The following is a 16979-nucleotide window of genomic DNA, read 5'->3' on the forward strand; positions in this document are numbered from 1 at the left end:
TGAGGACTCCACCGTATCAACCTCACTCAGCATCATTACTTTTGTCAATAACCTGAGATTTGGCACAACTGTTTATTGATTGATTGATTTTTAATTAGAGCACAGGAGTAGGGGAGAGTGGCAGAGGGATTGAGAGAGAGAGAGAGAGAGAGAGAGAGAGAGAGAGAAAGAGAATCTCAAGCAGGCTCCATGCACAGTGCAGAGCCCAACTCGGGGCTTGATCCCACAACCCTGGGAACATGACCTGAGCCAAAATCATGCATCTGACTGAGCCACCCAGGCACCTCTTTCTTTTCAATTTTTTTCTTTTTTGGTTTTTGTTTTTGTTTTGAGAGGGAGAGATCAGCTTTGGTAAAGGCAGTTCTCAAGATGTGAAGGCCACTTGCCTGAAAATCACCTGCGGTGCTTGTTAGAATGAAGATTCCTGCCTCCACCTCAAACCTATTCATTTGGAGGCTCTTGATGGGAGGCTCTGAAGCTATAAATAGGGACTTTGAAGTTCATTCAGAAAGATGACTCTTTGCCTAAGGTAATACAGTCTTAAACACAGAACTAATTTTGAAATATTAACCAATGGATTTAAGGTTCTTAATTAATTAATAAGTATAACTTCATAAATAAAATGGTAAATATAATTATTAGATAAAATTTAAGTGGGAGTTTTATTTAATGCCCACTGTGAACTCAGAACATTTATGAATACTTAAGTTTTAATCGAGGATGATGGATTTCTAGATAATGTTGCCAAATGAGTTTTTTTAAGTCACATTTGTGGTCAGTAATCTTGGCAATAAACTTTTTTTACAATATCAATAATTATTCTTTCTTATTTATTCTTCCTGAATTTGGCATTCTGAAAAAAGAACAATTGATAGATATTCTACATTGAAGGTTTAAATATGTAGAGAAAAATCTTCAAGATTTCTTCCATTTAATCTATACAGCAAAATACTTGGTTAAATTATACTCACTTTTTAAAAAAAGACGAAAGGCAGAAATTGTTATTTGAAAACCAAATGGTACAGCCATAAAGGACATTCAGTAGTCCCCCCTCATCTTCAGGGGATAGTTCCCAGTCCCCAAGTTTGCAGATAGTTCTGTGAAAACACAGATACTACCAAACCCTATATATACTATGTTTTTTTCCCATACATGTATACCTATGATAATGTTTCATTTATAAATAAGGCACAGTAAGAGATTAACAATAATAACTAATGATAGAACAATAACAATGTACTATAATAAAACTTATGTGAATGTGATCTTTCCCTCTCAAAATACCTTATTGTACTGCCCTCACCCTTCTTCTTGCGATGATGTGAGATGATAAAATGCCTGCATGCCTACACGATGAGATGCAGTGAGTTGGAAGATACAGACATTGTGACGTAGTGTTAGGCTACTATTAACCATCTGAGGACATGTCAGAAGGAGGATCATCTGCTTCCAGGCTGTGGCTGACTATGAATAACTGAAACCAAATGAAGCAAAGCTCGGATAAGGGGGTGGGTACGGGATAAAAAAAAAAATCTGGTCCCTTTCATCAAAAGTAAAGACAAAGGCTGGGAGATCCATAATTTAAGGAAACAAAAAAGAGTTTAGACTGTCATATTTGACTTGGCAGTGAGGTGTACAGGATGATTACCTCTAGTTATTGCTCAATTGAATTCCAGAAAGTTCAGGAGGTGAAAAGACAATGAGGGTCACCAGCAGGGAAGGTAATGGATACTGTCACCCCTTCTGTAGATGAACGGACAGGACATGAAGAGTTGAACCAATTTACTATAGGTTCGAGCGTCCAATGCTTGATTTCATCTCAGGTCATGATCTTGCAGTTCAGTAGGTTCAAGCTCTGCATAGAACCTACTTGGAAATCTCTCTCCCTCTCGCTCTGCCCGTCCCCTGCTCTCTCTCTGTCTCTCTAAATAAATAAATAAGCTTTAAAAAAAAAAGTTATTGAATTTATTTTATTTTTTTAATTAATTCTGTGTGATTCAAATTCAGTTCCAGCTTTTTTTTTTTCCTAAGTAATCTCTACACCCAGTGTGGGGCTTGAACGCACGACCCCAAGATCAAGAGTCGCATACTCTGACTGAGCCAGCCAGGTGCACCCCCCACTCATGTGCTGTCCATGTAAAGAATGGGTGTGAATAAAATGCAAATAATCCGACTTAATGGGATGTCCTAGCAGAGGGCAACCAGGATAAAAAATCAGTGAACTTAATTCAAACATAAAGGTCTGTACCTACAGAGAACACTGGCAGCCTGGTGCTTAAAGAGAGAGCTATCCACTTGGACTTCTTCCAGTTAAGAAATTTGAGACAATGTAAAATCAAATTTCCCTTTTTTTTTTTTTAGTGTTGCTTAAAGTATTTAGTTATGAATCAGCTTTAGCTGAATCACACTGAATTTTGTTTTAGTGTGGAGTGGGTTAAGAGTATGTGTAATTACAAATATACCAGAATGGTACACTTACCTCCCTTCAAATTAAGTTTAGAAATGAAAGAGATGTTATTCTTTTCAAAAACATAGCAATAATATATATTGCTACAAAATATTGATGAAACAGTGTGTTTATATCATTTAAAGTTTCGGTACGATTGAACATGTGTAATCAAAGGAGCCACTGATTGCCAGGACCAACTGCTTCTAAACTTTTGCCCCATTTTTCCTGTTCTTCTTGTGTAATTACTGCTTCACTAGAGTATGAGTGATTTCTTTCTCTTTTTTTTTTTTTTAATTCAATGAGGCACTGCATTGTTTAAACAGTTAAATAGTGAATCCTATTAAGATTTTCTAAGTACCAGACAATAATTCATCTTCTGTTTCCGGTAATTGCTCACTGTGAAAATTCACCAAGAACCACAGTTAAGACTCTCTGAAGGGCCTGAGTAATTTGATTTTCATAGGCCCCAGGACCATTCACACTTGGAGGGTTTAGAGAACATGTCATTCTAATCCAGCTCACGACACTTCACAGATGAGGCCTTCTAGGCCCCAGGAGTCTCCGAGATCTCACACACCATCAGAGAGGAGTATCTGAAGCTAGCCTGATACTAAGAAAGTTCTGCATTCAATTACCTGTCATTATATCCTTAGAATGTCTAGCATTTACAAAGCATTTTTGAAATATAGTGAATAGGATGGCATTGATCCCCAATCAATTATTATTATTGTTATAATTGCCAATGCTGTCCTGCTTGGGGAACAGCAATACCTCATTTCTTCCTCTATCATGGGTACGATTACAGTGGTGGCATTTCAAATATGTGGCCTTTCAAATATGTAGCGCAAGGCTATTGTTACATGTGCTTTTGTTAACAAACCTGGGTTACCAAATACGCATATTTACTATTGCCTTACAATGATAAGTTAGAATAAAAAGGAAATAAGATGAATTTATTAAGAAGTAACGTGACTTGCCATTTATTATTTGTATTTTAAAACGCAATATGCTTTACATGTCGTGGGGCATCTCGAAATTCTTAGTCATTCCTCGGTCTGTCATTTTATCATTTCAAACATGGACGTTTGGGGGGGTTGTATGTTTTGAGAGGCATCTTAAAACAAAAGACTGGTCTTTACCTTTGTTTTTACGGATTATAAAGGACTTCACTGGTGGTGAGCAGCTGGAGGAGCAGAGCTCTGCCGAAGCTTCCAAATCTCCCAAGTGTGATTCGTTCCCTCTCTGCCCGCTGCCTATTGACTGTGCCTCTGTGGGCGCACTCAACGCCCTAGCTCTAAACGTGCCTGCTTTCTGCTCCCCACTGTGGCTCTGGGCCGAGTCCTTAGCAGGGGTCTACGAGTAAAAGCATGTCCTTTGTCTATACCGCATTCTTGGGTGACTGTGGTATCAAAGCAGAAGGGAAAAGCACCTCTGTCCTTGTTTCTCTGAAGAATAACACATACGATATTACCGATGATGCATTGTGTTATGAATCTCCATGCAGTGATACAGTACGTTCAGTACATTTGATTGTGTTTAATCCTCTAAACATTCCTTTGAAATATTCCCGTTTCAGAAAGATGAAATCGAGGCTCAGAGGTGGCAAGTGACTTGTCTGAGTTCATTTAGCTGTGAATGGCACCACACGACCTTAAACTCAGGATTTTCGCCTCCTTCCTCTATGTCCCAGCTGCCTCAACCTGTTGTTAATTTTATGTGAAGCCTGGATTTACTTTGGTCGTGATTCTTCATGATATTAAATGCACATTCTTTGGTTTTGCTCAATGTTATTTTATGGTTAGCACAACAAACAAACAAACAAACAAAACCCCTAAATCCTGTCTGGCTGGAACTGCAATCTTTCATCTTTGTAAGGACAATAGGCAGGATTGAGGCCCTCATAATAAAGTGCTAGCCAGCCAGGAAGGAAGCTGGGGAAGTCTTCCTCCCAGGAGGTAATTGATTCCTAACACCCTAGGTAGCACTGAGTTTGAAGGCTCCATGAAAAGGTGTCTGCTGTTTTCTTCTGCTTCCAGGGGGATGTGCACAGAGCCTTTATTCTCCCCACTCCCTTAGAGTTAGCCAGTGAGGGCCTCTGTGTCCACTGGGCCAGACCTGAGCATATGTAAATGAACTGAAGGCAGAGAAAAACAAATGTTATTATCTATGTGCCCCCAAATGTAATAACCTTAAAAATGTAAGAACAACAACAAACTAATTCTAAAGGAGGACAATAATTTTAAAACAGGAAGTTTAGGGGCACCTGGGTGGCTTAGTCAGTCAAGCCTCCAACTTTGTCTCGGGTCATGACCTTGTGGTCCCTGAGTTCCAGCCCCTTGTCGGGCTCTGTGCTGACAGCTCAGAGCCTGGAGCCTGCTTTGGATTCTGTGACTCCCTCTCTCTCTGCCCCTCCCCTACTCATGCTCTGTCTGTCTGTCTCTCTCTCAAAAATAAACATTAAAAAATAAAATAAAAAATAAAATAAATCTTAAAAACATAAAACACGAAGTTTAGAAAACCAAATTTATCAGGCTTAGGGGCCAGGGGAAAGAAGGTGTAAGAAGTAGGAAGTCTGGGATGACCTAGGTTTTGCTTCTGACTCTGTGCCCTTGGGCAAGACATCAAACACCCATGTCTAAGGAAGGTATGGGACTTCGTGGCCACTCAAGTGCTGGGGCCTTCCTCGTGAGGGAATACTAGTAACCAGAACCTTAATCAGATCTTTCTCACTATTGCAGTAAAATAGCTGATGCTAAAAATTAGACCCCATGGCACTAGAGAAGCAGGGAAATGAATTCAAATTCAAAAGAAAAGGTGTGAGATCTAAGTTTAGGGTTAGGTATTTCACTGAGCTGAGCACAGCACCTGACATATAGCAGGCATTTAATAAGTGAATGGATGACAGGTGGATGGACGGATGGAAGGTCAGTCCTTCCCTGGTGGTGATGGACCTGGGGACAGAGAAACCTGTAGTCGAGTCCTGATCCACATCAACACAGTGAAGGAGGCAAAAGTATAGGCCTTAATGTCTTCCTGTGTAAAATAAAACCGAGATGGCACTTCACAAGGTAATGAGGATTAAGTGAGAAAATGCTTAGTTCAGGTCCTAGTACGTAGGAAGCACACAATTTTGTGATCAGATCCTCTAAGGACTTCTCTGAGGAACAAAAAGGCTCCAGGGGCAAGAAGTGTGCAGGTCGGAAATCTGTTAGCCTTCCAGGCTTCCGCTGGACTCTGTACCTTGTCTCTGAGAGTGAGACCTCTTTCTCCTGGGACCCACAATGAGATCAAGGACTCTAAGATGAGGCCCAGAAGTTAAGTGGGCTCTGTGAGCCCCAATTTCAGCCTCCTTTGCACAGAAAACCAGCAGAGTCTTGGTCTGTGCAGCTGGGAGAAATGGACCCAGGCCTGAGCACTGCGGGTGGGGCTGCTGTCAATGTCCTTTCTGCAGGAGGATGGGGAAGCAGTGTCTGAGGTGAGGCTCAGTTGACCTTCCAGTGAAGTCTATGTGTTGACCAGGAAAGCCTCAGCTCTTTCAGAATTCCTAGGCCAGACCTGGCAACACATTTGCATGTATTTAAGATATCTCATGGAGACTTGTTGAATGTAGCTGACTTTCATAAAATCTGGAAAACAAGAGGTCTTTCCAGCAACCCATGGGGATGTTCCTTGCTCTAAATGAACAGTTTCTGGTTTAGGAAGGAGAACTTCCTAATGTTAGATTTCTCTTGGGCTTTTCCTTCTAAGAGCAGTTTTTCCCCCATAGTTCAGCTAAAATTGATGCAGGCAGAAGAGTATTAGTGGGAGTGTACCTATTAGCATACAACCATATATGTATTGGTTATGTGCCTCTAGGAAGCAATCAAAAAAACTGGCTGCTCAGCCACAAAAATATACACAACTCAGAGAAGGGTGAGGGTTGCCTTTTGTAAGGTGAGGTCACCATAGGGAGGTCATATCCATTGGGCCAACAAGAGCTCATTTTAGGACGCTGTGTTTTTTCGGTTGAGAAGCAGCCTAATCTTCCCTAACCATTCCCAGTTTAAGAGGTCTGAGAAGACTTCAGAAGTAAGACAAAGGAAAATGTTCTACAGTCTCCTCGGGGTTACCCAAGGCCGAATTCCCGCAGGCGGGGCAGGGGAAACGCAAATCAGCCTGGCACTCTCTTTCACAAAACCTCCAGAGGGGATGAAGCCATTGAAGGTCTAGGGGTGATTTCTCCTTAATACATTTTTGCTCTTAAAGAATATTCTGTGGTGCCGTCAAACAGTTTTCCATACTTCTGTCTCTGCAGATTCCCCAGGTGGAGACGGTCGTAGGCCTTAATAAGCCGTATTAGTGACCACCAGAGACGGAAATCGCTAATTACGAAGGCCCCTTTGATCTCCCCCAGCCGTTTGGTTCCCGACACTGGAGGTTCAGGCATCTATTCTTTCTTAGAACTGGATGCGACTAGCGAGCCTTAGAGTCCGACCTCGGGCCTGCAGTTTAACTTATGCGCCGAGGTCTGGATCAGATTTTTAAAAATTTCCAGACTGCCCAGATTTTAAAACCAGCCACAGAGCTGGTGTGCAGCTGGAAGCTAACCAACGCCCAAGTGTCTGATTAATTTCAGTAAGTACCTCCGCGCTTTAAATTTTGGGGGCACAGTGGGGAAATAAATTATTTAAAATTTCCAATTCACTGCCTTTCTCCCCTTCTCCATCTTCTGCTTTCAATTCGTTTGTGGGAAATGGAGTTTTCTCCTCTATGCTGGGACTGTAATGTGATTCGGGAGCACTTGTGAAATGAACAGAAGTCACTACCGGCAAACGGGACCACTGGGGCAGAACGCTGACGGCAGGCCGGAGGTGAGAGCAAAGGCTGGGCCTCCGAGGATAATTAGAAGCCAGCCTCCTCCCCGCCTGGTCTCCGTGGCCCCCCTTCATCTTCCAGGTAAGATGAATGGCCCTTCATCCATCATCCACAGCCCAGCCACCTCCCCCAGGCAAGCGGAGAATCTGCTATCCTAAGAAACCTATTAGCCCCGAATTGGGCAGCTTTGTGGAGCCAACCGAGGCTCTCTATTGTGGCCTTTGTCTGCGGAATTTAAGCATTTACATGACGCATTAGCACGGAACTCCGCGCAGGGTCGGAACACCGCGTGCCAAACCTGGCGCGGACCGCGAGTTAGCAGCTCCCTCACCCGGCTGCTCCCGGGGACCACCCTCGCCGTTGCGCCTGGGTCACGCTGTAGGCGCTCTGGCAAGGAACGCCGTACCACATCCTTCCTTGGCCACCTCCGGGCGGCTGCGCTTTGAAAGAAAGCGGCAACGTTCTGGTGGGTGAACCCGAGCTGGGTCCATCTGAGCCTGAAGCCAGAGAAATAAACTTGACTTTAATCCGGTTCTCCAGGTGGTCGTTGGGGGCTTCGCCGTTTTTCAGCTTACCGTTCGGAGACGTGCGCTCAACGGTCACTGGTGCCTCCGAATGCAGAGGCTTCTTGGGTTCTATTCGCCAGCTTGCGGGACCTGGACGCCGACCCGCGCGCCAGCTGAGAGCAAAAAGGATTCGAGCAAAAAGCGTTTAAAGGGGAGAACGATCCGCGGCGCGTGGGACTACGGCTCTAGGAAATTTAGGAAGGAATCCGCAAGCTTTGGAGGCACGCACTCTTCGCAGAGTAAATGCAAACATTTTAGTAAGGTAAGGTCTCTGGGTATCCAATCCTTTAGAGGGAGGTGGTTCGGCTCAGAAATCTCGAGGGAGGGGGCTTTTGCACCGAAAACGTTCTCGAAGCGCCCAGAATGCACCCCAGTTCAGACAGGTGCAGGAACTTTTTGTGTGGCCACGCCTCGTTCACTACTTCAAACGGCTGCCCAGCGGACGGAAGTGCTTAGGTCGCGAGCACCAGAGGGAACCTGCGTCTGGAAGGGGCTCTCGAGAAAGAACCCCGGACCTGGGGGGCCCCAGACGCGTTCCAAACATCCCGCAGTCCCGCGCGCCCCTCGCCGCGAGCGGCGCTTGTAGCCGGTGCCCAATCAGCGCTCTTGCCGGGTCTGTGACGGCGTTCATCCCCGCCCCCCTGCCTGGAATAAAAGGCCTCGGAGAAGGCTCCAGGCTAGAGCTCCGCGACCTGCCCTGTGTCCCGGCGCGGCCTCCGGGTGCGTTTGGTAGCTTGTTGCTCACAGCGCCCGTCCCACTGACCCCGCGGTCAGCCGCCGTCGGGTCCTCATTCTCCTCAGTCCCCAGTGCGAGGCGGCCGAACCAATTTCCAGGCTTTCTCCCCTTTCCTTTTTGCTCCCCCTTCCTCCGCGGCAGCTGCAGTCCTCCGCGGCAGCTGCAGTCCCCCGCGGCACTGGGCCGCTAGCCTGCAGGTGAGCAGCAGCGCCCCTGTCCGGCGAGCTCGCCTAGCCCTGCCGGTGCCGGAGCGGCGGCGGTCGCCCCTGCCTCGGCCCACCCCACCCCCAGCACTCCCTTTTCCCTGCAGGATGAAGAACCCAATGCTGGAGGCACTGTCCCTATTGCTGGAGAAGCTGCTCCTCATCTCCAACTTCAAGCTCTTCAGTTCCGGGGCCCAGAGCGAAAACAAGGCGAGGAACAGTTTCTATGAGATCAGCCGTTTCCTGCGCGGCGACGTGCTGGAGGTGCCGCGGACCCACCTGACCCACTACGGCATCTACCTGGGCGACAACCGTGTCGCCCACATGATGCCCGACATCCTCTTGGCCCTGACCGACGACAAGCGGCTCACCCAGAAGGTGGTCTCCAACAAGCGTCTCATCCTGGGCGTCATCGGCAGGGTGGCCAGCGTCCGCGTGGACACAGTGGAGGACTTCGCCTACGGAGCCGATATCCTGGTCAATCACCTGGACAAGTCCCTCAAGAGGAAGGCGCTGCTCAACGAAGAGGTGGCGCAGAGAGCGGAGAAGCTGCTGGGCTTGACTTCCTACAGCCTCCTGTGGAACAACTGTGAGCACTTCGTGACCTACTGCAGATTCGGCACACCGATCAGCCCCCAGGCTGACAAGGTACACGTGTGACTTGCCTGTGGGCTCAGTGGGGACGCCCTTTCCTATCCCTGACTTTTTTCCATACCCTGGGATCAGGGATTGAGTTCTAGAATGAGTAACGACCTCTTCGGTGTCCCTACGGGAGGCCAAGTAAATAAATAGAGCTGTCGCTTGCAAGATAACCTCGAAACGCGCGGTTAAAAAGTGTGGCAATGCGGTACCGCTGCCAGCGATTCCAAGAGATCTACCCAGCTACTGCTGCAGAGGTCGCCAGGGTGTCCACCCAGCTAGTCGAAATGATAGAAGAACAGGTGGGGGTGGGGGTCAACAGAAAATCTGTCGCCGTGTGCTTACAGATTTCCCCAAGAATTGCAATAGGAAAAAAGGCGTTCAGAGTTTGTAATTAATCTGTAACCCTGTGTGCAAATTGTGCCTTTAAAATTAAGCAAGCTATGCAGGTTTTTCCGTCTGTAAAATGCAGAGAGTGAATTCCCTTTGCTTAATATAAACTATCAAATTTCCCAGTAAGAAGACGTCCGTGGTAGATCCCTTATTCCTGCGTCTGGCTTCACAGAAGTCATTTCCTTGGTATTCTGAATTCTTTCCTTGAAGGCTTTAATCCCCTTGTAGACTTCCTCATTGTTAAGCATCCTTTAAGGATTAGTTCCGAAGGTGGGTTAGATTGTTTATGGGTTCCCCAGAGAGCAAAACAATTGGTTTTCTAGAAGATTCATTAAATGTTGTAATTTTTATGGGTGCTTTAAAAAAAACAGTATTAGCATTCAAGATGATTGAATCCGTCACAGAGCCAAAGGAGGGAAAATGGATTTTTTCTTTCGTTTGGAAACCTAACTTAAAGGTAGTTAACATTTTAAACTTGCAACTTCATTCGCAATTAGAAGCTTTCTCAGCCTTCACTGTAGTTGTTAAAGAGGTTATTGTTAATGTTCGCTCTTAATGGAAACCTGGGCTATCATGTAATGAGCTTCATATTTTAGTCTTCGTGTCTAGATATTTTTCAGACCAAGAGAATGAGTCCATGCAACCACTTTTGTTCTGCTCCACATCTTGATTAATTTTTTGACCTATATGGGAAAAACCTTTCTCTCCTCTGTGGCAGAGCATAAAAGTATCATGCTTTTTATACACCGGAATATGAAACCCTAGTAGATTATTTATTGAACCGCAAAAGACTCAATCTAAGAATTGTTTTCTAAGTTAAATAAAAATGTAGTTAGAGCACTGTTCGATGATTTAAGAAACACAACTCCAGTCCAGGCCTGGTTGGAAATGAACTCCACGACATTTACAAACACTGGCTCCAAAAGTGTACAAAAGGAAACGCGTCAGATTTACTTAGGAACCAAGCAAGTTATTTCTCTAAAGGAAAACAGTATTTCTATCCAGTAATTAGGAGTTACCCTTTCATGGAACACATAGGGCACTGTATTGCATACTTCTACAAAAAAAACCAGTACAAGTGTTTTTTTTAAGGTAGTAAAATATTTAATCTGCATAAATAACTAGTTGGAGTAGTTTTTCATCTTTGGAAACTTTGTAAGGTTTTACAGAAGTGGAGAAGTGTTTTAACTGCCATTGCCGCATAGCACCTCTTGTGAAACTGAGTTTTTGTCTTCACTTTGAATGGTGTAACAAACAATTTGGCCAGAGTAGATTTCCCGGGAAATAAAATTCCCATCCCAAATTTTCCAATTCTAAGAACCAGTTTTTGGACATGTCTTGCTTGAGAGAAGAAGATCATTCACACTGAAGGAGGACTAATTTCTACTTTTCAGAATGTAAGGAATTACTTGGTCTGGGGTCTGCTTGTTGAGTTCTTTAATTACATACACTAGTATAAGCCTAACACTGAGAGTTACAAGTTGTCTCTTAAATTTGAGTTTATAAACACTCTGAATAGCACTTTCCCTCACGAAAAGCCCTGAAACTAATTTGAAAATAAATTGGAAGAACATAATTTACTTTTTTGTAGTGAAGTTCTTTTTAACAAGTTTAGAAATCCTAAAACTAAAGGGAGTTTTATATTACTGTTAACAATTTCAGTGTTTTGTAAACTATAAAGCCCTTTAATTACTATTACTATGCCTTACGCTTTTTCAACTCTTTTTTTTATGTTGCTGGTACTGCTTTTCATTGCCAAAAAATGAATGCAAATACTCCTTTTAATTTCCGGGGACTCAGTGCTCAAAAAGTGCCCCTATAAGTTTCTTAACACCTTCTAGGAACGCAGGACATTCCCTCCTGTTGAGCACCACCCGAGATGCCTCCTAGGCTCATGGCCAAGTGAACACGACCAGGACATTAGAAATATGATGCTCCTTGAGAAAATCTGCTTTTGCGGGAAGGAGTCACAATGATTCTCTGTTTTTCGTAATTAAAAATTATTAGGGAAAAGATAAAAAGAAGCTTAACTGTATGAAGACAGCTTACTCTTTTACCCAAATGCATATTCTCCCATTATCTGTCAAGCCCTTTTTCTCATTGTCCCAAAAACTTCATTTAGTTTGATCCTCACTTTATGATTGTGTATTTGGGACTTGATGTTTTGTTCCATAAAAGGAGACAAATCATCCGTTTGACACGTAAGGAAAACAACATCGGGATAGCTGACAGGAAGTTTTGTATTTGTCTAGCAATTGTATAAAAGTATGGATAGAGACAACCTTATGGTCAAGATAGCATGTTAAAATATGTTGGTGTGTATACTCTGTCCATTAAGAATTTAGAAACCTAGGGGTGCCTGGGTGGCTCAGTGGGTTACACGTCCAACTTCAGCTCAGGTCATGATATCACGGTTCATGGGTTCGAGCCCCGCCTCGGGCTCTGTGCTGACAGCTCAGAGCCCGGAGCCTGCTTCAGATTCTGTGTCTCCCTCTCTGTTTGCCCCTCTCCCACTCATGCTCTGTCTCTCTCTCCTTCAAAAATAAAGAAACATTAAAAAAATAATAAAAAGAGAATTTAGAAACCTAGCTTTAAAATAAATAGACATTGGGGTGCCTGGGTGGCTCAGTTGGTTGAGCATGTTGAGCCTCTGACTCTTGATTTTGGCTCAGGTCATGATCACAGGGTCGCGGGACCAGGTCCCAGGTCTGGCTGCGCGGTGCTCATAGACTCTGCTTAAGATTAGCTCTCTCTCTCTGCCTCCCACCCCCTTCTCTCTCTCTCTTACCAAAAAAAAAAAAAAAAAAAAAAAGAATTTAGAATTGCTAAATCTATCCAGGACTGTATAGTAGGAGACCCTCAAAGCATATACAATGACATGTCTAGAAAAGGAGCTTAAGATCAGTATGAGTAGCAAAAGTCATATGTAAAAATTGAACAATTCGTTGCTAAATTTTGCCGACAGGGATGAAGTAGAGAGAATTGTCAACACATGTAGCAGTAATAATAATTACTGTAAGGCCTTACATTTATGCAGCATGTAGAAGAATACAGAGTACTTTTGCATTAAAAACCTCATTTGAGGGGCACCTGGGTGGCTCAGTGGGTTGAGCGTCCGATTTCAGCTCAGGTCACGATCTCGCAGTCCGTGAGTTCGAGCCCCGCGTCAGGCTCTGAGCTGATGGCTCAGAGCCTGGAGCCTGCTTCCGATTCTGTGTCTCCCTCTCTCTCTGCCCCTCCCCCGTTCATGCTCTGTCTCTCTCTGTCTCAAAAATAAATAAATGTTTAAAAAAAATTAAAAAAACAAAACAAAAACAAACAAAAAAAAAACACCTCATTTGAGCCTCACAACAACCTCAGTATTCCCATGGAGGAGAAGAGGGTAGTCTGGACAAGTTCAATGATTTACATGAGATTTACTCGAGCTAAAAGAGGTGAGCCAGGACTGAAGCATAAGCCATCACTTCTGTATAAAATTAGTTTTTATATTTACATATGAGAAGAATGCCTTCCTCAGGGCTATGGATCATATTTATCTTTATCTCCAGCAGCCAATTTTATGTCCCATAATTGACTGAATTTAATTTATTCAGGTAATGGGACATGACAAAAAAATTAGACTTTCTATGTCTTTAGATTCTGAGACATATAAAGAAAGTTATCATTGGTATCATCAAATTTTCAAATGAGTTGTAGGAACTGAATTCACCAATAATAGGCTAAATTCTGTTATTCAAGGTTAGAGATTCTTTTGCCTATATAATTTTAGAATATGTTATTGTTACTGACAAGCAGTATAAAGTTTTCACCTTTAATCCCAAATAACTTTTATGTGGTTACACTCTCTGTAGTTTTCTATAAAAATGCTGTATTTACAAAGGCAAGTGCCATTATGAGCTCAGTTGCCTGAAGCATCATTTCAGCTACTATGGGATGTGAAATCAAGAAACTGAACTATTTACATCTTAAATTCTTTCTGAAGTCATAATAGAAATTCTAGTTCTTCTGTTGAACAGAAAATATTTGAGAAAATTTTGCTTTACTGTGATTCTTCTTAGATTTAACTACCTTTTCTAATATTCAATTTTATTTTTCAGTTCTGTGAGAATGTGAAGATAATTATTCGTGATCAGAGAAGTGTTCTTGCTTCAGCAATCTTGGGATTGGCGTCTATAGTCTGTCTGGGCTTGGCATCATATACTACCCTTCCTGCAATTTTTATTCCGTTCTTCCTATGGATGGCTGGCTGACTTCATATCCCCGTGTCAGTGTGTGTATTCTGTGTGTAAATATGTTTATATTTATAGAGCACAAATCAGTATAAGCATCTTCAAGAAAAATGTGACCTGTAACACTGTGTTCTGGATAAAAATGTGATTAAGAATCACGCAGAGTGCTTACTGTGTAAGCCCAAGAACAAAGGCTTTCTCAATCTTCTCAGGCAGTTGCATTTCAAAGCACTGTGCAAATCTTGGAAACATGGCAACTTGTAATAGAATTCAACATTACAAGAGAACCAGCCCGTAAGGTGATGGCCACAGGAGATTATTTGCGTGTTTGTTGTTTGTTTTTTTCCTCTTGTAATCCTTGCTCTTCTCTTGTTAGACCTGAATTTGAAGACTATAAGACTCCATGATTGAAATCACTAATTTTATTATAAATGTATTCTCTTTCATTGAAAAACTTATATTAAACTAAAAGAATTTCCCTCATTCAGTTGAAAACATGTTTGATGATTGGCAAAAAAAAAAAATTCATAGTCTTTTTTTTAATGTATTATATGTAATTCCCAATAAGTCAAGAATATTTTCATTACTTGAAACCATGTTGGCAAAGTTAGAGTTTAATGATAAAATAACGACTGGAACTGTAGAAATTTGTGTTTTCCTGCAGAAAAAGCTCCTATAGCATCAGTTGAACAATTCGATTTGACTTTACTCACTAGGAAGCCTGGCATTCAGTTTTTTCTTTTCCTTTTATGTGTCACTGGGGTTACTTTAAACCACTCTGAGAAGTAAATGGATATAGGATTGAAATAATTTGGGTATTTGGAGTGTGTATGTGTCAATCAAACATGCAGATGTCCACATATACATAGACTGATGAGAGACCAATTTTGTTCTTGATTGCTTTAGTATCCACCAGTGTGGTTACCATAGAGCATCTGCAGAAGTGAGTGTAAAAGTAACTTTAGTCTGTTTTCTCATGTCTGTGGTATGATTTGCATATATGTCATTGGACGGTTTACCTTTTTAAGCACTTACTAATGTACTGTATAATTTTTAAAAGCCGTCAGATTTGTCTTCTAACAGGTTTCTTCATTTCATTGCAAAGTACAGTTTATATCCTTAAAAGAAGGATACCACAAAGAAATAACTATTGGAAGTGGTTTTTGAGTGTCTTAGTAACTCCAGGCATGTGAAATTGGTTACACTGAGGCTGTTTTAATATCAGAGTTGAGATGTAGTCCTGTTAAAGCAAGCGTTCGAGTAGTTTTGCAGAATTACCAAATTGTAAAAACTAAGCCACAAGCTAGACTTGCATTTCAAATATTAAAATTTCTTTATAAACTATCAAGAATCACAAAATAATGAGTCACATGGTGAGCGTTAGGGGGAGAGTGGGGTCAGTCACTCAGTGACCCAATCAGAACAAATTTAATAGCAGATTTTACATTCTGTTGGAATTTAACATTCAGTTGGAGTTTAATAATAATTAAACTTTGTTTAATTTAAATGTTTTAAATAGTTAAAACATGAAATGGTAACACTACAGAATAAAGTTTTTCTGGGCATATTCCAACCACTTAAAATTATTTTAAGTATGTATACACTATGAGAACTCCATTGTATTAGTGGTTTTTCACTTACTGTTATTACCCTCGGAGCAAGTGTTTAAATAAATTGATCTTTTAAAAACACGATGTCCTTCTAAATAAACGCCTTTTTTTTTTTTGTGGATTTCAGTATTTTGGGTAGTGAAAACCACTGTCTGATGTTAAATCTGTGTTCAAAGATAATGATCCCTTATTAAATGCTAAGGGAAGTACTTAAGGTTGGAATTAACATAATTAGTCTTACTTCGTATCCTTAAAGTGAGATCCAATTCCTCATTCATTTGAGTGTTCATTACATGCCAGGCACTGACCTGTTATAATTTCATGGTCTAGAATTAATATTATTTTTAAGCTACCTATATTAGAGTGTATACAGTGCTATGGTAATACAGAAGAAGGAAAAACAAAATCTTCCTGAAGGTCAGAGAAATCTGAAGTAGGCAATGCTAACATTAGGCTGAGAAACAGCAAGAGGTGATTTTATCACATTGATGTATTTTACTACTTACTGGAAGAGGGTACTGGAAGGAGGTTTTATTTATCTAATATTCCACAACACTAGAATTTGTTGAGTTTAGGACAAAGGGAAATTTCGTTTTGTTGTGCTCCCTTTGATGAGCTGCGTCTGGAGGCAAAAGAAACATAATATCCTTGATTCTGGCTGTGGAACAAACTGAGCCCTTCCTGTGTCTCTGCTGAATGTCTCTGGGCTTCATTAGTTAAGACTCACGCTTACGATTCTGCAAGTCCTTGCACTTACAAATTTCGCTTCTAACTTGTGGAATGATACATAGTGTCTGATACAGCTTTTTGTTGCTTCTTTTGTCGCTGTATTGTCACCATATTGTCACCATATGGTTGCCATATGTAGATGAAGGCCAAAGAACTAGCTTGGGCTAAGATGAAATAATGCAAGTGTCGAGTACTATGCAGGTATTAGGGATGAAGAGAAGAATGAGACATGGACCTCAAAGTTTATTGCCTCCTTGACATAGAAGCATTAAGACTATGCTAGAGCTGATTTAAGGCACAGAAAAAGACATGGTTTTACCTGATGAAGCCAAAACCATAGGGACTGTGTCCTGAGACTTGGAAAAATGGGATGTGTTCCAGGGGGACAGATCTGGGCAGGATATCGTACACATTCTGAACAGTATGGACAAATGCAGTAACACTGTTCACAACACGCCTAGCACATAAGTGTGAGGTACTCGACTGTTGGTTGACTGAAGCATGAAACTGTATGGGGCATTCAGGCAGACGCAAGTGGTTCAGAGGCTAGAGTGGAGCAACGGTGCTGAGG

At 42.2% G+C, this 16979-nt stretch overlaps 1 protein-coding gene across 2 annotated transcripts; it reads left to right on the forward strand.

Moving 5' to 3' along the window:
- Positions 1 to 7906: 7906 nt before the first annotated feature.
- Positions 7907 to 15763, forward strand: LRAT (lecithin retinol acyltransferase). 2 transcript variants are annotated; one of them, XM_049632351.1, is made up of 3 exons: positions 7907 to 8131; positions 8916 to 9456; positions 13938 to 15763. In XM_049632351.1, exons 2-3 carry the CDS (start codon positions 8917 to 8919, stop codon positions 14088 to 14090), a joined length of 693 nt encoding a protein of 230 aa, XP_049488308.1. In that variant the 5' UTR covers positions 7907 to 8131; position 8916; the 3' UTR covers positions 14091 to 15763. The 2 variants fall into 2 exon arrangements, with proteins under 2 accessions (XP_049488308.1, XP_049488309.1); XM_049632352.1 differs by lacking the exon at positions 7907 to 8131 and adding an exon at positions 8401 to 8589.
- The last annotated feature ends 1216 nt before the right edge of the window (positions 15764 to 16979 follow it).

This window comes from Panthera uncia, chromosome B1 (assembly GCF_023721935.1).
Source record: "Panthera uncia isolate 11264 chromosome B1, Puncia_PCG_1.0, whole genome shotgun sequence".
NCBI classification, from domain to species: Eukaryota; Metazoa; Chordata; class Mammalia; order Carnivora; family Felidae; genus Panthera; species Panthera uncia.